Below are 22,440 nucleotides of genomic sequence, written 5' to 3' on the forward strand. Positions count from 1 at the left end.
AGGCATTAAGCATACAAATCACTACAAACCTTGAACCCAACTCAAACCCTAGTCAACTAATCACAATCAAACTTCATTAACAATCCCTAAACAAGGGGGTTTAGCTACTAATCACAAACATGGTAACAATAATTAATAAGCAAGAAATAGGAATAAACATGGTGTCGAGATTAATTACCTTGTAAATAATTGAAGACCCAAAACATAAAATAGATAATGAAGAATAATCAAGATGAAAGGAACAATAATCTTCTATTAATTAATAACTTCAATCCACAATAAAGCTTGAAAAGTATTCTAAGAACAAGTGTAATTTGAAGAGTTAAGAATAGTAATCTAAGATGGGGGCCACAAAATTCTAATAATAGTGCATAACCCTAAAATGGGGAAAAGGGGATCCTTTTATAGTTCAAGGACAAAAAGGGAATAAAAATACACTATATGACAAGTCTAAATGAGGTAGCCAATCAAAATAGATCACAAAATTGTCCACATGTGTCTTTTCAGCTTCAAATCAAGTATCTTCATTAATGAGCTGTTTCTATCGAAATGAAATGGTTTCTATAGAAACAGGCTTAGCTGAAAAGTCCCCTGGAAGCATTTCTGACATGGTTTCTATCGAAACCAAAGTTGTCTCGATCGAGACAGACGTTTCTGAGGAGGTTTTTGAGGAGGTTTCGATAGAAACAGGCTTGGACGAATCACTTCTGCTTCTTCTAGCCTTGATAGCTCCAATTACGCTCCAAATTGCCCGATTCTCGCCAATATGTACCTGAAACACTTCGACATGAAAATGAGCAATAAAACCACTTTAATGGACACTAATCATGACATAATTACATCAAAATAGACCCACATAATAGGTGTAATTCTACACCTATCACGCTCTCTTGAGAAGAAAATGACAGAGTAAAAGCAGCAAAACCTAATAAGACTACGACAAACCAGGTCTATCCAGACTGGTTTGAGTCACAATCATTCCTTTCCTTTTGCCCAACCCGGTGAGAGCTGATGAGATCAAATCTCTTCAACGAAGTATGGATAAATGATTTAATTAATTTTTCTCGCGAACGAGATGGAATATTCTTCTGCGAGACGTGGCCTTTCAAGCACGCTTTATTTAATCTATACTATATATAAAAGGATGGGAGAGGGACAAGCTTACGTAATTATCCGTTCTAATTATTATAAACTGAAAATATTTATTACTAATGAAATAATGACTTTAACTTAAATAGAAGCTATTAATAGCATATAGTATAGCAATTAGATTTAACAATGACTTTTACTCAAATAAAAATACTAAATTACATGCAACAAGTTCTTTATTAATGAAATAATCACTTTAACTTAAATAGAAACACTCAATAGCATATAGTATAGTAATTAGATTAACAATGACTTTTACTTAAATAGAAATACAAGATCGCTTGTGACAAGTTTTATCCCCTCCTTTGTCTCGTGTATAAAACTCTTTTTAGTTAATTGTAAAATTAAAACACTTATTTATCTATTAAGGATAAAATTTAATTGAAAAAAAAAGATACATATTTAATTTAAATGAAAAATTAATGAATTTAACTTGAATGAAAATATTAAATTACATATAATATCTTTTTTAAACTACCTTATATAAGAATTTTTGGGGAGTAATTACAAAATATATATTTTCTAATTCAATAAAAACTCTAACTAATTAAATGCTAATTATACATAAAATACATTGATATAATTATAATAAATCTATCTATCTATCTATCTATAACTATCTTATATGTGGAAGGGGGGGGACAGGCAAAATTACGGTATTAGGTTTCATTAAGGGTACAATTTATAATTAAAAAATAAAATTAATAAAAACTTAATTAATTAATACTATAATATAGGGTACTACTAAATAGGAGTGTGTATTATACTCCAAATCAAATAAGAAATTGGTATTCTCGCACAATAAGAAAAATAAAAGACAAAAATTCACATTCACTTTGCCTAACTCTTTGTCAAAAATTCAAATCTAAGATAAGGGGAAAGGGTGTTATACACCCTTCAACTTTTTATGAATGATTATTCATATTTTAAAAATCTAAATTAATTCAATCCAATCTTTAAAAATATAAATTAGGTACGAAAAAGCTTTTTTCAATGAAAAATAAACTAAATTAATATGAAGGGTTTGTTTATCCACCAACTTACCCAGAGTCAAAATTTAAAGACTTATTTGCACCTTTAATTTACATCTTTTAAAAGTTTTAATAACAAAATATTTTCGATTTTTGATAAAACTATCTCAAAATTAAAATTAAATTTATAAAAATAAACTCATTTTATAATAATTTATAAGAATTAAAATTTTATATATAAATTTTATACTAATTTATAAGAATTAAAATTTTATATATAGTATTTTAATTTATATTTAATATATACATATATATATATATATATAACGGGTCACATAAATATCATGATGAATAATTTTGTAAATACAATCTAATAACTTAAAAAAATTCATCTAATAATTTTTTATTATTATTATATATATAATGGGTCATTTAAATATCGTTCACGTGCGTAACGAGAAGGAAAGGGGCAATCAAACTTACAACACTAGACTTTAATAACTATACATTAGTCTATCTATAGCTAATATGTGTAGCTACATAAAATATAATATTACTTATGACAAATAAAATATATATCACTAAGAATAAAAATGTTTGAATTCAAATAATAATTATTTTTTCTCATATAATATAATTATAAAAATAACTAATGAGTCATGTATTCAAATATTAAAATTTAATCTAATCATTTATTTAATATATACAAACCATATTAATATCACTTACTAACTATGATTTTAATTGAAAATTGTATTAATTTATTATAAATTAAATTATTTGTCATAAATTATTTTTTTAATATTCGATATATATAACGGGTCATGTAAATGTCGCTCACGTGCGTTGCACGTGGCGAAAAACTAGTACTATATATAAAAGCACGGATGGGGGGGACAAGCAAATTTACTGAATAATCACCAATGAGCTATAGCTCAAATGGTGTAAGCGCTAGGCAGCAAACTGCTAGGTCGTGGGTTCGATTACTCCCGCAAGCGCTCCCCACTCCCCAATTATCAAAAAAAAAAAAATTACTGAATAATCCTTTTCAGTTTACTACGAGATAAAGGTTTTATAGTCATTAACTAATAAATTATCTAATTAATCACTATTGTAATTAATGTCCTAACTAGAATAGGTAGCTAAATTATCTCCAATTTAGTTTTTAGTATGTAAAAAATAACTAAATTGTCTCCAAATTAGTAGAAATACCTATCTTTTAGATTGATTGAACTATAAAATTAAAATACTGTATTTGGTCAATATACTATTATTTAAATTTCTATCTTATTATTTTTAAAGATATTTAATTATGGTTATTATAAATTTATTAATTCAGTATGAAAAAAAATTAATAACCGAATATATTATATTTACTTTTATAAAAATTCTTAATTAACTAATTTAATATTAATTATAAATAAAAAATTGATATAATTATAATATATTTACTAATATGTTCATTGACGAGTTACGTTACGAGTCACGTGCATAGCACGTAATGCGAAACTAGTATAATAATAAATTATAAATATATATTTTTGATGTCAATTAATTTTAAAATTAATAAATGAAAATATTATATTTATTTTTAATTAACTCTAACGAATTTAATATTGATTATAAATAAAGGTAATTGATATAATTATAATAAATGTATTTATTATATAAATTGGCGAGTTACCACGTGCGTAGCACGTAATGCAAAACTAGTATTTACAAAATATTACAAAAAGAATTATAAAACAAAGAATTACAAAATTTAAATCAAAAACATTCTTTATTTTAAGGCCTCGTTACTTAAAAACACTCCACCTTGCAATATTTTTGCATTTATACCCTGACCTAAGAGAAAGTTCAATTGTATTCTATTTTGGGTTTTCATGTTTCACCTCCATCCCGAAGTACTAAATTGGCCTCTTTTTATCAGGAAAAAAGGTTAAAATAGTTTTTCATATTTAGCTTATATGCTAATTAGACGTTAATATTATTAATTGCACAAAAACATGTTATTTCTTAAAAATTCAACTAATAATACTTATTTAATTTATATTAATTATCAATAATTTTTTTAAATTAAAAACCGTAAAATAAATAACTTTATATAAAATAAAATATATCAATTTTTTTAATTTTTTTCCGTGTTTTCTCCACGAATGAGGAGTACGAGCTGCTGCTCCTTCCTTATGGAAGGAAGTAGCACGAGCACGAGGACCGAAAAAAATAATTTTTTTTAAATGACGGGTTTGTAATCGGAGGAGTATGGTGGTACGTCGAAAATATTTTTTAAACTAATTTTTTAATAAAATTTGTAAAAACAATTAAGTAGTAAGATTTATTTAAACATTTGAAGGAATTTTTTATATTTTTCCAAATAAGAAAGAATTATGATATAGCCCCACTATTTAATTGTTATTAACGTTCTTATCCTTAAATATTTAAATTATCAATTGTGCCCACTAGGGGTATAGGTGAAATTAATATAAAAACCCAAAATAGGATAGAATTGAACTTTTTTTATAAATACAAAAATAGTATTTTTAAATAATTAAACCTTATTTTAAAAAAGCATCACTGAATTTTATTTTATATCAACCAACCACGCTTGGCGCGGTGTATAAGTGTACATATCAAATCTTTAAACAAGATCCAAACAAGATATTACATGTGCAAGCATCATAACGGACCAGGTGGATGAGCTACAAAAAAAATACTTATATGTTCAGGAAATAAGGTCCCATCTAATTTTATCCACTACACTACTTTTTTTCCTTCTCGTATTTTTCCTTTATAAAAATCTCAAAAGCCACACCAACAAAGAAACTAGGATCTCCATAAAAGAATTAGGATCTTCGTAAGAAAAAAGAACTTCGGATTATTTCTTCCATATAGAAAATGAAATAAGGATTACAACAGAATTAATCTTCCAATATAGAAGTTAAAATCATATATTTTTACTTTTTAAATTCATTTTTTTGTTTTTATAAATTATGGTTAGTTTTTTTAATTTATTATTATGTCTAAATTAAATGGCGTTTTTGCAATTATATTTACATTTAAAATTTTACTTTTTAAAATTAAATATCTGCATCTTTTATCAATTGCGATTAAACTTTAAAATTATTTGTCAAATACACTATTTTGAAAAGTATTTACTACTTTTTACCCCATTTTTTCATAATGTTCCACTCTACACTAATAACAAACTTATTTACAAAAATACCTACTATATATATAGGGGTGAGCATCGGTCGGTTCGGTTGGAATATTTTCGGTTTTTTCGGTTTTCGGTTTGAAAAATTTACAAACCGAACCGAACTTTTAGTTTGGAGGTGAAAAAATCGAACCGAACCAAACCAAAAATTTCGGTTCGGTACGGTTAAAACCGAATTTCATCATTTTTTATTTTTTTTTAAATTTTTTATATTAAAATTAATTGAAATATTAAATAATTAGAGTCTAATAAACTTCCATATATGTTTAAATAACAATTATTAACTCATATATCAACAATAATTAAGATATAAAGACAAAAGGGTTAATTCCTAAAAAAATCACGAACTTTACACGAAGTTTCATTTTAATCATGAACTTTAAAAGTTGTCATTTAAAGGCACGAACTTTCATTTTGTTTCAAATCTATCGCCAAAGTAAAATCCGGTGTATTTTATCGAACCAAAAGTTCCTAATCCTATATACTTTAACTAAAAGATAATAAGATTTAATGTCGATTTATAATTTGGGTCTTTCATTAATGCTTTATTGAAGAATTTAGTCAACAAAAATACACTGAAATGATAGATTTGAAACAAAATGAAAGTTCGTGCCTTTAAATGGCAATTTTTAAAGGTCATGATTAAAATGAAACTTCGTGTAAAGTTCATGATTTTTTTAGGAATTAACCCAAGACAAAAAACATATAAATATAAGTATATATGTATATTATTTTTAAAAAATATATATATATTATATATTAAAATTCGGTTAATTCGGTTTTTCGTTCGGTTCAGTTTTTAAAATACCCAAACCAAACCGAACACCGAAGTTTACCTTGAGTAGAAACCAAACCAAACCGTTTTCACTGAAAAACCGAACCAAATAACAAAGTTCGGTTCGGTTTGATTCGATTCGATTTTTCGCTTTGGTTCGGTTCTTACTCACCCATATATATATATATAAGACTTATCTTAGTTTAAGTTAGAATTTTACATAGCCACACTCTCTTTTCTCTCAAAATTCTTTCTTCTTTTCTTCTTCTTTTCCATTTGTTTTTTCTGGTTACTTTTCTGTTCGTCTCTTCCATTCGCTTTTCTTTTCGCCTCTTCCATTCGTCTTTTTTGATGGATTTCTCGTCTTTTCCGGTCGATTTTTCCGTTCTCTTCTGTTTGTCTCTTCCGTTCACGCTATGAATTTCTCGACATCGTTTTAGTTTTTTTATAATTTTTTTAGGTTTTTTGTGATGATTTAAACATTATGTGAATAAAGTATTGTAAACGTATGATTTTTTTGTTTGTAAAATTCTTATATTAGTCATATAATTATTTTGTCTTTCTCTTATTCATAGATTTGTTTATTTATTTTTAATGCTACTAATTTTATAAAGAACGAATTGATTTATGGTGTATTTGCAGTGTTTTATAATATATTTACATTATAGTGTAGTTTTGGTGTATTAATAGTGCATTTCTGGTATTTTTCGGTGTATCTATATTTTTTTGTTGTATTTATGTCTTTTTTCTAGTATATCTATGGTGTATTTGCAATGTTTATATGGTATACACCATAAAAACACTACAAAATACCACATATATATATATATTATATATTATATATACAATACCGTTACACTATAAAAACACCATAATTACACTAAAAAACACAATAAAATATAATACACCATAATTATACTAAAAACACGATAAAAAATTAAAAAAACACCAGAAAAAAATCTATAAAAAAGAGAATTAATCTTTAAAAAGTGAAAAGGGTATTTATGAAATTAAAAAAAAGGAAGATATTTTTCGTAAAAAAAAGTTAAAAAAATAAAAATAATAAAAATAATATATAAAGTTATAAATAAAATAGGAAATAGTGTAACGTAGGAAGGAAATTCACTTTAAACTTTTATAATAATTATTTTAAAAAGTTAGACATTATTTTAAAATTTGGTCGTAATTAATAAAAAAACGTAAATATTTGAATTAAAAAATGGAACTTAAAATTTTAAATACAATTATTAAAAGATCTTTCAAATTAAATATAATTATATAAATCAAAAAAATTAGTTATAGTTTATAAAAAATGTTAATATTTGAATTTGAAAAATAGTTGGATCTTATTTATATAGTCAGAATTTTGTATTTATTTAATTACAATAGTTTTTAATGTAAAATTTATAAGGTAAATATTCTAGATGCTGCTGTTTTTAAATACTAGTTTCACATTACGTGCTATGCACGTGGCTCGTAACGTAATACGTCAATGAACATATTAGTAAATTTATTATAATTATATTAATTTTTTATTAATAATTAATATTAAATTAGTTAAGAATTTTTGTAAAAATAAATATAATATATTCGGTTATTAAATTTGTTCCATACTGAATTTATTCTTCTTTTAGTTTTATAATAACTATAATTAAATAATTAATTTAACTTTTATTAATAATATTTTTAAAAATAATAATAAGATAAAAATTTAAATAATAATATATTGACCAAATACAGTATTTTAATTTTGTAATTCAATCAAACTAAAAGATAGGTATTCCTACTCTTTTGGAGAGAATTTAGTTATTTTTTACATATTAAAACTAAACTGGAGATAAGTTAGCTACCTATTTTAATTAGGACTTTAATTACAATAGTGATTAATTAAATAACTAATTAGGTAATGACTATAAAACTTTTATTTAATACTAAACTGAAAAGGATTATTCGGTAAATTTGCCTGTCCCCCCATCCGTGCTTTTATATATAGTATAGATATAGATATAGATTTATTTGTTTATTTATTAATTTTTAAAATATAAAGAAGAAAATGACGTTTTTGTCCCGTCAAAAACACTCTTATCTGAGTTTTAAAAATAGAGAACACCACTCCTCTTATCTCCTTCCTTAAGAAAAAAAGAAACTTTCTTTCGCTCTGATTTTTTCGTTTTGCCGCTCTCCACGTTCCCGCTGATTTTTTGCAACCGAAATTGAAATTTACAACCAAACCCTAACCCTAACCCTAACCCTATCCCCAAACAATTCAATTATAATTCCATTCCTCCTTTTTACAAACTTTAATTTCCATCTTTTAAAATCTCCAGATCTGTAAGATCTGAAATCTTCGTTATTCTGTATTTATTTTGCATTAATTTCGATCTGAAGGCTCTTATTACAGATTCATTCTCACAAGATTTGGAACTGATTTATCGAGGTACTCGTATCAAAGAATTTCTGGTTGTTTTAGAGCGGTTTTTAGCAGTTATGATTGGCAGTTACGAGAATTGATGAAATTATTTAGGGTTTTGATTAAATTTCGTCTTCTTTGTGAATGAATGTTGTTCATATGGGCATTAAATTCTGATAGTTGCGAGTTTGCAGTCTTTTGTCAATGGAAGTAGCAGGTATAATAAAAGCTAACGATGACAGTAATAATTTATCAAAAACTGAATTGAAGAGAGATCACAATTTCATAATAGAACACAACAATGATGACCCGGAAACGACGGAATTCTCTCCAAACAAGAAACAAGCCAAAGAAAAAGAAGTTGCAGCATCCAATGAGGATATAAAATCCGAAGTTTCGAATCCCGAAATTTCTCCGAAGAAGAATTACGCCTCGTCGAGTTGGCATGACATCACTAGCCATCCATCTGAGGAGGAATTTCCCACAGGGAGTAATCAACTAGGTGCTGGTGTTGGTGAGGTTACATCTACTCTCTCCGGAAATTCGAGTCTGCCCGATACTTTGAGTGAAAATAATGCCTCTCTTGATGATGGTAATCGTAATGGCAGTTCTGAGTATGTATCTACATCTCATGTTGTAGTGGAGATACCTAAGCATGTCAGTAAAACTGGGATTAGGAAAATTACATTTAAGTTTAGCAAACGAAAAGAGGATTGTAATGATGCCCACACAATGGTTGCTAATAAAGAACTTTCTTATAATGGAGAATATGAGAACTACTCTGCTTGGGTTGATTCAAGTCGTGACGGATATTTTTGTGGTAGCAATTTGGAATTGAAGATGTCTAAGAAGGTTGTTCCTAAAAATTTCCCTTCAAATGTCAAAAAATTGTTATCAACTGGTATACTTGATGGAGCTCGGGTCAGGTACATATCACCTGAGGTAAAGGTTCTCTTAATCATGTTCTTTCATATGATTTTATTGTGCATTTCTTGGGATTTTTAAGTCTTGAAGTTTTTTCTAATTTTTTTTTTAAAATGGTTTGGCAGCGAGAGTTATTTGGAATTATAGATGGGGGTGGATACTTGTGTGGCTGTTCATCATGCAATTTCTCAAGAGTAAGTTGTTATATTGTAGCTTTTGTTTTGCCAACATTAAAATGGCACTCAGCACATCATTTCTATTTTCGGATCTTCATAACTAGCTAATAACATGGTATATGAGCAGGTTCTCACTGCCTATGAGTTTGAGCTGCATGCTGGTGCTAAAACTAGACATCCAAACAATCACATTTACCTAGATAACCAGAGACCAATTTGTAGCATTGTTCAGGAACTAAAAGCTGCTCCGCTTGGTGTCTTGGATGAAGTGATAAAAGGCGCAGCTGGTTCATCAATAAATGAGGAGTACTTCCAGGTTTGGAGAGGTGATTTGTCTTTTTTTCTTTATTCTCCTCATGCATTTGGCGATGCTACAGTGAATATCTTTTGTTATGCTGTCTATAACCTTTATTTTTTTAATCAAACAATAGACTTTAGTGGAGTTCTTTAGGAGGTTACTTCCCCAGATGAGATGCCCTCAGGCTCGTGGGGAAAGCATTAGGTGTATTATGCATTTTCTAGTACATACTTTTTCTTGCTGTACTTGACATTTAAGTTTAAAACTGTGTGCAGCTAGTTTTTATCAAAAGAATGGAATAGTTGAGGGAGATAACAGGTATTACAGCACGGCATCACATTCACCTCATTCACCTGGAAGGTAATTATTTACAGCCTTTTGTAATTTATTTTTGTTCACTCATGCTCAAGTTATTAGTTTAATTCTTCTTTTTTCTCTCTCTTCTGCAATTTACCTTCAAGCACATTCCCAGGGTAATGCATGAAATAATTTATGTAAATGAATTATTAGGCATTTTTAGTTTGTGTGATCTGATGTTCTCAGGGAATATATGGATAGGTTTTCAGAACAGTCAATAAACTTTTACTTCTATATTACCTTGATGAGAAAGATGGATGGATTTAGTCTTTGAAATTTTCTAAACTACATGACGCTCACTTTTGTCGATGAAAACTTTTGCCATTCTCTTCTCTCTTTGACTTTATTAATAGGTGAAGATCAAACAAACTCCTTGAAGTCTAATTAATAGATCATTCTTGTAATCAAACATTTGGCAAACCTAAACAAATTAAATAGAAAAATAAAAAAGAACCATCAATAATAGGGCAGTACTTTTTTCCCCAATCCAATGTAGATGAGAAGTATAATTATCCGTCTGATAAGAGACTCTGCCTCTCGTTATTTCTAAATAAATCAAACTGAAATTTTCCTAAATGTCAAAAAATTCAACATCTAAATTGCAAGATTTAGAAAGCTAACCTAAATGATGAAGTTTTATTTACGTTTCATATAGTATTGTTTTTTTTGTATTAAGGAGTAATTTATATTTTATGCTAAACATCCTTTGCTTATGCACCATCAGTTAAGGAACTATTAGTTTTTTGAATAGTTCATATAAAGCTTCAACTTGAGGTTGATTGACCGCAAGTCTGATTTTATATAACAAGATTGTAAAAATTAAAGAAACTGAAACTGAAACTGTTGATTATATATGAAAGGGATTTAGCCAAGGTGAAATTTGGATTCAGGTCACTAAAATTTCATAAGCCTGTCCCGATAACTTTATTTGTCTATGGTGGTGTTTAAACTGATTTTCTTTTGTCATGAGCTGAATATGATGCTGGAATCTAACTTGCAGCTACTCAAGCCAATGTTTAGAAGAAAGCTTTTGCCCAGCTTCTAGCTCGTTTGTGCATAGCAATGCCTCCGGACAATATAAGTATATGGAGACTTTGGAAACACACAAACGTGCATTGAAGCGGTTCAGTTTCTCTCTCTTAATGTTTTATTTGTTTTTTTTTATATGGGATATGGCTTTTATTCAGATGGAGGAGTGCTGTTAGTCAAAGGACTAGGGTGCTGCCTTATGGAACAAAAGTGTTGTTTAAAATGTTGTCTCTTCTAAACATATGTTTTGCAGACCAAGCTCATTTGCATACAAAAAGAAATCAAATGAGGGAGGCTCCAGAAGAAGGTACTTGGTTATTTTATTTCTTCTCGTCGTGTTTGTTGGGTACATATGCTATCAGATATATCTTGTCTCTTGAATTTTATGTATTGAAATTTATTTTTCTGTGTATGCAGGGATAATGATCTTCATCGCTTACTTTTCATGCCAAATGGTCTCCCAGATGGGGCTGAATTGGCATACTATATTAGAGGACAAGTGGGTTATTTGATTTTTAAATAATGCATTTTCAGCATCAGTTAAATCTCCTTATGTTTAGTCATGTTGGTAAAAAATTAAATGTTTTTTTTAATTAGAAAATGTTGGGTGGTTACAAACAAGGAAATGGTATAGTCTGTTGCTGCTGCGACAGAGAGGTAAAGATTCTTAAACTGCTCATGTTGTACTTGGAATTTTGTTTGGTCTGAGGACTCTCCCTCTTCATGTCACAACTATGATGCCACTTTATTGGTGAACAGATTAGCCCATCTCAATTTGAAGCACATGCTGGGATGGCTGCCAGGCGGCAACCGTAAGTAGCTTTTGAAGGTTGTTAAACAACACGGATAATATTCAGTTCTTACTTATATTCAACTTTTTGTCATTCTTTGGCAGCTATCGGCACATATATACATCTAATGGCCTCACCCTCCATGATATAGCTATGTCATTAGCAAATGGCCAAAGTCTTGCCACCGGAATAAGTGATGATATGTGTGCAGAATGTGGCAATGGTGGGGATCTGATATTTTGTGAGAGTTGCCCTCGGGCTTTTCATATAGGTGGATATTTTTCTTAAGCTTTAATATTATGAATCCTTGTTTGGTTGATTTCATTGCTTTGTAGATATCTTGTGTAGTCATTCTAGGCAAAGCCTGTGAAATTTTTCTTGGTGCTTTGGCATTTCTAACCACACAAATTCTTGTTTCCGTTAATTATATGTGTAGACTGTGAAGTCCTCTTTTCTTTTCATTATTTAATTTCTTCTAATTCAGTTATATCTGTTTCTATGGCAGCCTGTTTGGATTTACCGTATGTACCAAGTGAGGTTTGGCACTGTCCAAATTGTATAAAGTTTGGACATGAAGGGAACTTTTCAAGATCAATTGCTATTCGTCGGGTTGTTAAAGCTCCAGAATATGAAGTTGGTGGTTGTGTTGTTTGCAGGTTAGTTCTTCCATTTATATGTATCTTCTTTAAGGTAAAACTCTATTAACTCCCTATTGTCAATTCAGGGAAGTTGGTGGTGATTTTATATGTAATTAACCCAAATTATAAAGATAAAGACTAGTATAACCCTATTTATTAACTCCACTAGTGAAGAATATAGCTTTGAAAATAGGACTTTTAACTTCATTAGTGAAGAATTTAGCTTTGAAAATTGAACTATAAGTCATTTAATGAGGTTAAATTTGGAATACAATTGTAGAAGTTACATAAAAATCCTAAAGTGACATTTATTGAATATTTGTCTAAAGCGACAATTAAAAATAAACGGAGGGAGAATACTTAGAGCTACAAATTAGTTTTTTCTTTATAAAGCTCGTATACTTTTCTGGGTAAAATAACATGCTGCTGACGTATTATCGGATGATAAGAAATTTTTTTTCTTAAGCAATGAAATAAGAAAAGTGGGCATCAAATGATTACGATCATGGAGAAACAAGGAAATATATATAAGATAGAGAAAGTTAATAGAAATTTGTGGTTGCAAGCACATCGTCTTTCTACTTTCCGAGCAAATTCTTGTGTTCCTAACAAACATATTAAAATTCCTTACATTTTCCCATTCTAAGGGATACTGTAGAGAAATCAGGAGGTTTTTTTTTTTTACCCCACTTCAGCCCCAAAACTTGTCCATTGTAGTGTCGCAAACTAATTGTTAACAGCATGTGCTCATGGCTGAATAGTCATGGACACCCATTATGTATAGTACAGCTACAATATATAAAATAAGCTGTGTGCTTATTTTGCCTCAGTTCAACACAAACACTTTTCACTAAAAACAATTGTGACGTAATTATTTTTATGGCATATCTTCAATATAACATTCTAAAAAGAATGGGATGTGATCCCTTTCGTGGTCTTTTTGACAATAGGAAGTTAATAGGGTTTTACCTTAAAGAAGATACTAAATCAAAAACCTTGGAATGTTCCTATGTCCTTAATGTGCATCTTGCACGCAAGGAATGCAAAGATATTTGTCGGCAAGAAAGTATTCTAAAAAGTTAAATAAAGTTAGGAACTTTCTTCCTTTATGAGAAAGATTAATGGTAGGTTTGGCAATGCCCCAAACATAATGATTTTTTTACCATTTCTTCCCACAAAGTTGCACAATCTAGTGTTACACACATTCTCACATTCTAGTGAAATTAATATCTTCTGTTCTGTATCGTTGATAACAACAATTAGACAAATCCAGTTTATGATGTTTTTGAATCATAGACCTGCTTGCCAAAATGAGTATCTTGCAACAAAGGAATCATCTTAGTGATATCTTTGCCAGCAGTATTTTCACAGTAATATATTATTTGGTTTATGCATTCGTACTTTCCACTTTCAATGCATCATAACTTAAAATCACATGTCTTCTGGAATTGTTTCTTGGTAGACTCGCTCTCTTGCAGCTAGAAACTCAATCACAAGCCTAGGCTAGAAACTACTAATTGGTCATTTATCAACACTAGATTGATGGTAGATAACTGATAACATTGATGAAATTATGTCTTTGATTGGATCAACGTTTAATGTTATTTTAGTGGGAAGCGTTCGTTTATGAAATAAGGTGAGAAAGTAAATTCAAAGTGACAAGGGACAAGTTATAAAGCCAAATGATATGGTTAGGACTTATGCTCAGTTGATCAGTAATCGCTTTAGTCTACATCGTATGGAATTCTGATAGAAATTACTAACAGTAACACGTTCCTATCTCACCATTTTCCTGAATTAGCTCTTGATGCAAAAGTTTTTTTTTTTTTTTTGTATCTTCCATATATTTAGTCAATGTTGAGCTGTTCCTTTTCACATTATATACTTCTTCACACCTTGTTTTAATATTTACCAGAGCTCCTGATTTTAGCACCCATAACTTCGATGACCGAACAGTCATCCTTTGTGATCAAGTATGTTCCCTATCCTATTTTTAGCATTTAATATGACTGCTTCTTCAGATGTTGATTTTTGCATCATTAACCTTATGCTCTATTTCAGTGCGAGAGGGAGTTCCATGTTGGTTGCTTGCGGGACAGTGGACTGTGCAATCTAAAAGTATGTTTATATCTATCACTCAAGTTTTTTCTTTCTTATGGAAGCCTATAATCTAAGTTATTCTACTCTGCAACTAGTAAACTTGCTAATAATTCTTGTTTCTATGTATCATGACAGGAGATCCCCAAGGATAATTGGTTCTGTTCTAATGACTGCAATAGGATCTATGAGGCTCTACAGAATTCTGTTTCTAGTGGAGCACAAATGATACCGGATCTGCAGTTGAATATTATCACTAGAAAGCATGCTGAGAAAGGACTATTCATTGATGGACTGGCAAATGAATTGCAATGGCGAATTTTAATGGGAAAAAGTCGGCAGCAAGAAGATCTTTCATTATTATCTGCAGCTGCTGCAATTTTCCGAGTAAGTTAGTACTTTGTTATGGATAATATTCTACTGTGATCAAATGATCTTTGAATTACCTTAATTTATTTTGTCCAAATGAGTTTCAAACTGAGTTTCTAACTATACTTCATCTATTGCATTTTTCTGTGTAAGATTAATTTACATTTGGCTCTAGACTTAAGAATTATTTACTTCATTTAATTGTAGAGTTAGTTATTCTGTTTAAATGTGTTTCCTGTTCTTATGGCAGGAGTGTTTTGATCCCATTGTTGCAAAAACTGGCCGTGATCTAATTCCCGTAATGGTCTATGGGTAATAATTTTGGTCCATCTTTGTTGCTTTATATATTATTTTATTTTTTAAGTTTATTTAGTGCTTAATCATTGTAACCTCAAGTATTCAGCAGAAAAATATTTCTTTAAGGCTTGCTTATAGAGATGAGTGACATTGGGTAGGGGGTTTGGAGAATGAAGGAAAAAAATGCTAGTTTTCTCATTTTGGTTTGGATGGATAGAGGAAAGATTGATAATGGGATATGCATCCTCTTTCCTGGCTCAAATGGGAAATATAGATTGGGTACTCTTTACTTTTTTCCAGTTTCGTGTTCTTTTTTCAGAAAATCAGTATGAGGATGTCTACACTGGAACATAAATGGTCTTTTTGTTTTAATTTGAGGTGAAGGAGAATGACTTTTCAGTTTTCACCTTCTTCTAAATTTATTTTCTTTGGCATCTTTTACTTTCCAATTGTTTTTTTTAATTACAATTAACTACAAGTTTACCAGGGATAAGGGTTTTGTAAGGCTGTTGTTTACTTAGCCATGATCATCATGAGTGGGCTTTGCATAGCATCTTTGCCTCTTGAGAATCTGAAATTTTTTGTTATGCTCACTTATTGTTTGACTTTTGGCAGGAGAAATATTTCTGGTCAAGAATTTGGCGGAATGTACTGTGTGCTATTACTTGTAAAGTATGTTGGCTTCCCTGCTATGTCTTCTTGTTTAAGAAAACCCCTTCCCTCCTTCCCCGCCATCCTCCTCCTTTCTTGTCCCTTTCTATTTTCTGTTTGGGATATTTGTAGCATTGAATGACTCTGTTTGAATGCTTCCTCAGGAATGTTGTTATATCAGCTGGTCTTCTTAGGATTTTTGGTAGTGAGGTTGCTGAGCTTCCTCTAGTGGCTACACGTAGAGAATATCAAGGAACAGTAAGTGTTTATTTTATAACTTAATATGCTTCCCTTTCTCCTGAACCTGCTGATATAACTTGCCAACTTTTGCAATTCTCATTTTTAGGGTTACTTCCAAGCATTATTCTCTTGCATTGAGAGCATACTGTGCTCTCTGAATGTGACGAAGCTAGTACTACCAGCTGCTGAGGAAGCCGAGTCAATTTGGACAAGGAGATTTGGCTTCAAGAAAATGACCGACGCACAAGTATGTTTCATCTTTTACTTTGAAATTCATGGATCATCAAACTGTTAAATTATAATGTCTTCTGCTTGGAAGGATAATAAAGGTTCAAATGTGCATGAAATTGAATGTTTTTGGCTGCAATCTTGTGATAGTTTAGGCTTTTTGCATATATGTGTTAACAAATGAGACCAGTTCTTTCTTCAAAGTGATGGGAAAACCCGATTCAGCTGTCTGGTTCCATGGTCTTCATCAATGCTGCATAAAAATATGTCAAGTCATACATTACAGCATTTCATCGTGTTTTCCGTTTTGAGCAATGAATTAGGAGCTGCTCGGCATGCTGTTTTGGCTGGATATTTTGAACTAAGCACTGATACAAATAAACTATTCTTATGCAGCTGTCGAAGTATACTCGGGAACTGCAATTAACAATATTCAAGGGCACATCAATGCTGGAGAAGGAGGTCCCGCTGCAATAGCAGCGTAGATTCCCAAGAATAATGTTGAAATAATTGGAAGAAAAAGAGTAGAATGTTGAATTTATAGGTTTCATTAATTATTAGTTTTTAGCTTGTTTTTTTTGCTGTAATAGAGCTGCTGTTTTTGTTTGGGAGCCAGCAGCCATAAATTCTATTCTGAGGGGTTTCTTGTACAAAACGTACATTTGGGAATTAGGAGGAAGTCGAAGGGAATGCATGCTGACCTTTTATAATGCATGCATATGCTTTCCAAAGCCTATTAATTAACACTTTGCTTTTTTCTTGTAGCTTGATTTAATGTTATGCTTACTAATTTATTAGGTGTTTCAGTGCCTTTTACCACTTAAAAAGTGTTGTATTGAAATAGATTTTGTTATTTCTCTAAGTTTCTTCTAAACTCTTGGTGCATGAAGTTGGGAAGAAATTCATCAAGTTGGTTTGTGATGCATGCTATAATAATTGAGTATGATAAAAGATTGTATGCTTCTATCCAAATGAAGAAAAGAAATGGTTAGTGATATACAGTATTTGTAATCTAGTTTTAAAATTACCACAATTATAACTCCATATCAAAAAAATACATAATTAATACATGATGTGTTATTATAAAATTAATTTTTTTAAGGATTAACCCATTTTAAGGTCTCAACTTTACGGGTTTTCTAGGCCTTGAACTTTTATTTGGACTTATCTAATCTTTTAATTTTATATTTTTGGTTTATCAAATGCTTGGACTTTTATTTTGGCTTATTTGATCCTTTAACTTTACGTTTTTTTTCTTTATCTAATCAAATAAAAAATTAGGGACCTAATAAATGAACTCATTAATGAAGATCCAATTAAGGGCTCAATGAACCAAATGAGATTCACTTAAGAACCCAATAAAACAAAAGATGAAAATTTAAGAATTAAAAAAAAAACAAATAAAAGATAAGGGATCTGATAAACTAAAATTATATATTTTAAGGTATTTTAGGTGGGGAAGAGTTGGATGTAAAGGGTTTAATACTTAAACCCCCAAAGAAACTTCAATTCTTCCAAAAAAACTAATGGCTTTTGCTTCCATAATTCGACGCTCTCTGATTGGATCATCATCTTCTCCACCTCTCTTTTACAGCACCCTCACTTCTCCTAAGCTTTTCGTCAGCGGTAATTTCATTTCATTTCTACTCTGCTCTTTACTTTTTTTTTAATCTTTTTTTGTTTCACAAATTGATCTATAATCATCAAATTAATCTCTGATTGAATTCATAATTTTCATATCCGTTGAACAAAAAGAAGAATAATCCAGAAAAGAAAAAGTATCATATGATTAGGCTAAGCCTCTATGATTTTTAGACCTAAATTAACTCAGACAACTAACAAGTATGTTATTGGATTGTATACGATACTAATCCAGTTTAAAAGTAGAGCTTTTAGGTTATTTATACACTCATTTCGTCAGCTCGAATCGACACATTTCTTCGAGCATGTGTGTGTTGAGCTGCTATACAATCGATTCGACAGTCCGTCATGCAGCGTATATCTGCTTCTTGCAGTGTATACTCCGTTTGGTGCATCAACTCTGTTATTCTTGATAGTCCACAGTCCACACATGCTGAGTTAATGGTGTTGTGAATGAGACATGATTTTGGAACTTTACTCTCTAAAAGTTTCTTTCTTGATAGTCTACGCATGCATTTGCGCGAGTCTCAGCAAGTATTAGAGTGGTTAGATGTGAGAAAACTGAGTTAATAATGGTCTATGAGAAATGAATTTGGGTGACATTATTCTCCTCTTCCTCCTTGGTTTAGGCCTAATCTGTTTGTACATGCTATCGGTGTTCTTGAATGCGCTAAAGCCAGCTCAAAAGTCCGTTACTTTCAATCCTTTGATGGAAGTCCGGCTAAACCAATAGAAATTTGATTATGGAATTTATATCCCAACTTATTCAAACCGTTTTCGCATCACAAGAGTTGAGTTGATGTCTACATTACTTGCTAGTATTTAACTTTAAAATCCAACTTCGTTTTGCATATGTTTCAGATGTTGTTTCTGTACAGCGTCATGGTTATGCTGCTAATTTTTGTTGGAACAAATTGGTAATACAATAAGTGCTAGTATGTGTTATGTTGTACATAGAATCCAGTATCCAGATTTTAGCGACATAACTGTGATTAGACTGAATGTGAAATCAGTAATTGCATAGAAATGATATATGAGTTTTTTTTATGCTGCTTTGATGCTATAACAGGCCTCTCAAGGCTAACAACAGACGAGAAGCTTAAAGAGGCATTTTCTTCTTTTGGACAGCTTCATGACGGTAAACGAACTAGTTTCGGTGGTGATTATTGTACATTTATGATGTTCCTCATTCTAATGTCGTGCTTTTGGTTCTTCAGCGAAAGTTGTCACGGACAGGGCCTCTGGTAGATCAAAGGGGTTTGCTTTTGTGACATTTTCAACCGTAGAGGAAGCTGAGAAAGCTAGGGAAGGAATGAATGCCAAATTTTTGGATGGATGGGTTATTTTTGTAGACCCTGCCAAGCCAAGGGAGCAGAGACCTCCACCGACACTACAACCTGAGACTTCTGAAACTGGTTTCAAAATCAATAAGACCGTCGGATGGTGCGGCTGATTGTGTTGGAAGTCTTTCTCAGTTTCAATGTTTAGAGAGAGAGTTTCTGGAAAGCTATTTAACCAAATTGGAGAACTCATTGGAGGATGTGTTTCACTTAAAGGTATTAACCTTTCAGGTCCAAATTTCATGATCATGCGTCTCTAATTACCTTAAAATCATTTACTGTATAAATTGTAGCTCATTTTGATGTATGGTAAGGGTTAAGATCTTTCATTATCAATCACATGACCCTTTTTAAAATATTTATTATTAGAGAAATTTTTAGATGTCATTCATAAACTGAGTTTATAATATGATTTAAAATGATATTTGCTGTGGTCAATTATTTTTATCTTTACGTTATTTATGTGTGCTAAGAATGTGTCAAATATTAACGAGTACGGAGATAAAATCCATCAAATTGTTCAAAATTTATATTATAAATTTTCTTTTCCTTTACTTTTACAGTTTTACCTTATCTACATGTGTTGAAAAATGTGCCAAATATCAATGGTTGAGATGGATATGAAATCCATCAAATGGTTCAAAATGTACACAATCTTTTTCTTATCTTTGTTTTTGCTCTATTTATTGAAGAGGAGCTGTAGTTCTCCAACAAACAAGAGTTTTTATCCATCCTTTTATCAATACTGTAAATCTTACATTTCTTCTAGTCTTATATTTCATTGCAAAAATATCTACGGAATCATCAGAGTCGGATAATCCTACGCTCGAGTCGTCTATGGAATCATCTCTAAATTTGTCAAATCTTTCTTTGGATTTAAATGATGATGGTGCAAGTAATTCTTCATCTAAACGACCCATAAAGTTGAAAAAATCCAAATTGAGAAGAAAAATTGATGAAGAAATCTTGGAAACAATCAAGTCCATCAAAGAACAAAATATACAAATAATTGAGATTTGGAAGAAAGGTCGATCACAACATAGGCATGAACTAATGGAATTTAATTCTAAGAGTTTAGACTTCAAAGAGTTTCGAGAAGAAAATAAAATTTTAATGAAGGACTTGAGTTCAATTCTTGATCCAAACATGCGTGCATGTTGGATTGCTGAACAAAAAAGAATATTTGAAAAAAGAGCTCAACAACACTAGTCATCTTCGAATTTGAATATTTATGTTGATTATTTTACTAATATTAGTGGATTTGAATCGACCTATCATATTATTTATGAGTTTATTTAAATGATGTTCTATTTATTTTGTTTTTCGTAATATCATAGAGTATGTCTTTTTTGTTATGTTTAATAATAATTTATCGGATAAAAAAATTATGTATGTAATTATCTTTATAATTATGTTAATTTTAATATTTTTAGTATGAAAAATAGTGGATAGAATATTTTAATATTCATAAAATAGTATCTAAAAAGATTAATATTTATTTTATTTATGAACTAAAAAACAAAATAAATAAATATTTAAATGTTGATATAAATTAAAATAAAATAAGATAATTTTTTTAAAAATAAATAAATATATATCGTTAATCAAATTGAACCACCATGTATGGTGTTCCGACTAGGAACTTGTTTCTTTTTTGTGGTAGCTTAAAAAACTTACTGCATTATACTATAATACTAGAACCAACTCTCGTGTTGTTTCGGGATAATCGTACTTTTAAAGTAAGTATGGCCTGTAAACAAATGATATAAATCTATAAATGTTCAATGAAGAGGTTTGAATTTAAATATGTACAAAGAAAATAAATAAATAGATATTATTATATTAATAAGATTAATTTGACATGTATTGTTCACATGTAGTATTGTTTAATAAGAACTAAGAAAATGCAAGGTGCAGTCGCTACATTAGTACTTAAAGCCTAATGGCTAAAATAGAAATGATATACAAAGTAACTAAAAATAAACATCCGAAGCAACTCTTGTTCAAGTGCTAAAGGCCCGAAACTAATCAAGAACTATTGATTTTCATCAAATAATCTTGGAATGCAATTATGCAAAATAAATACTTGCTAATCAAAACCAAACAAAATTGCACGATATGCAAAATATAATTTCTAAAAAGGAAAAAAATCAGTACTCCAGTTACAAAGTTTTATAGGTACAAAAGACCCCAGAGTTGCCAGAACTTTACCTCTATTGACAATGATCTCAAGTGGAAAACATCCTGTGTTGTCCAACCATACTCGGGCACCCTCGCACTTCAGTCCGTATTAATTAAATTTGACAATCAAATAAACACGCGAGGATCCTTAAAATTACGGTTAAACAATTTCATAAATACCATAACCAAGAGAACAAATAATGCTGCAAAATTAGCACTTGCAAGCAGACATAAGCAACTTAATCAGAATAACGCCTATCACTTTACCATACTTAAGTTGAACCCAGTTACTAATGGATAACCCAACAACTAACTGAAGCTCCATTTAATCCATTACCAGCGATCAAAAAGTTAAGTTTTAGGCTGTGGCATAAGCTCCAGCTTACTAAACAAAACCTCCAATTTTAGAGTAATTCATGAATTTAGTGTCAAAATGATTTTCACTATAGTTAGAGACTATTGCTTCTTCCTGTTGATTTCGAGGAAATATTATATTCGTTTTTCTGTAAACAACGAACATCTAAATCGCGGAAGATGTGTAACATATAAAACAACAGATCGAATGATTTTCCTTTCGCAATGCTGGTGATTACGCGCTTTCGGGACTGCCAAGGCTGAGTCTAAGTTTAGCAGCATTTGAAACAACAGCCTCTACACTGCAAGT

General features: G+C 30.3%; 2 protein-coding genes across 2 annotated transcripts; both read left to right on the forward strand.

The window, feature by feature from the left end:
* The first annotated feature begins 8,212 nt into the window (after positions 1 to 8,212).
* LOC126657282 (uncharacterized) lies at positions 8,213 to 17,411 on the forward strand. The gene is made up of 19 exons (XM_050351952.2): positions 8,213 to 9,461; positions 9,569 to 9,637; positions 9,747 to 9,945; positions 10,193 to 10,277; positions 11,275 to 11,397; positions 11,557 to 11,610; positions 11,721 to 11,802; positions 11,901 to 11,960; positions 12,063 to 12,115; positions 12,199 to 12,365; positions 12,600 to 12,750; positions 14,648 to 14,705; positions 14,794 to 14,850; positions 14,968 to 15,216; positions 15,449 to 15,510; positions 16,111 to 16,167; positions 16,311 to 16,404; positions 16,493 to 16,633; positions 17,011 to 17,411. The coding sequence occupies exons 1-19, from the start codon at positions 8,724 to 8,726 to the stop codon at positions 17,089 to 17,091; spliced, it is 2,580 nt and encodes an 859-aa protein (XP_050207909.1). The 5' UTR covers positions 8,213 to 8,723; the 3' UTR covers positions 17,092 to 17,411.
* Positions 17,412 to 18,080: 669 nt separating this feature from the next.
* Positions 18,081 to 20,019, forward strand: LOC126675502 (organelle RRM domain-containing protein 2, mitochondrial). Its single transcript, XM_050370151.2, has 3 exons — positions 18,081 to 18,240; positions 19,325 to 19,393; positions 19,473 to 20,019. Exons 1-3 carry the CDS (start codon positions 18,141 to 18,143, stop codon positions 19,706 to 19,708), a joined length of 405 nt encoding a protein of 134 aa, XP_050226108.1. The 5' UTR covers positions 18,081 to 18,140; the 3' UTR covers positions 19,709 to 20,019.
* The last annotated feature ends 2,421 nt before the right edge of the window (positions 20,020 to 22,440 follow it).

This window comes from Mercurialis annua, linkage group LG1-X (genome assembly GCF_937616625.2).
Source record: "Mercurialis annua linkage group LG1-X, ddMerAnnu1.2, whole genome shotgun sequence".
Classification (NCBI taxonomy): Eukaryota; Viridiplantae; Streptophyta; class Magnoliopsida; order Malpighiales; family Euphorbiaceae; genus Mercurialis; species Mercurialis annua.

Excerpts from the sequence above, each read along its gene's own strand:
- LOC126675502 (XM_050370151.2), top strand. The coding sequence starts at position 18,141 with ATGGCTTTTGCTTCCATAATTCGACGCTCTCTGATTGGATCATCATCT. Across the intron at positions 18,241-19,324 it reads TCCTAAGCTTTTCGTCAGCG|GCCTCTCAAGGCTAACAACA; the intron begins GTAATTTCATTT and ends ATGCTATAACAG. Across the intron at positions 19,394-19,472 it reads TTTTGGACAGCTTCATGACG|CGAAAGTTGTCACGGACAGG; the intron begins GTAAACGAACTA and ends TTGGTTCTTCAG.
- LOC126657282 (XM_050351952.2), top strand. The coding sequence starts at position 8,724 with ATGGAAGTAGCAGGTATAATAAAAGCTAACGATGACAGTAATAATTTA. Across the intron at positions 14,706-14,793 it reads CAGTCATCCTTTGTGATCAA|TGCGAGAGGGAGTTCCATGT; the intron begins GTATGTTCCCTA and ends GCTCTATTTCAG. Across the intron at positions 15,511-16,110 it reads ATTCCCGTAATGGTCTATGG|GAGAAATATTTCTGGTCAAG; the intron begins GTAATAATTTTG and ends GACTTTTGGCAG.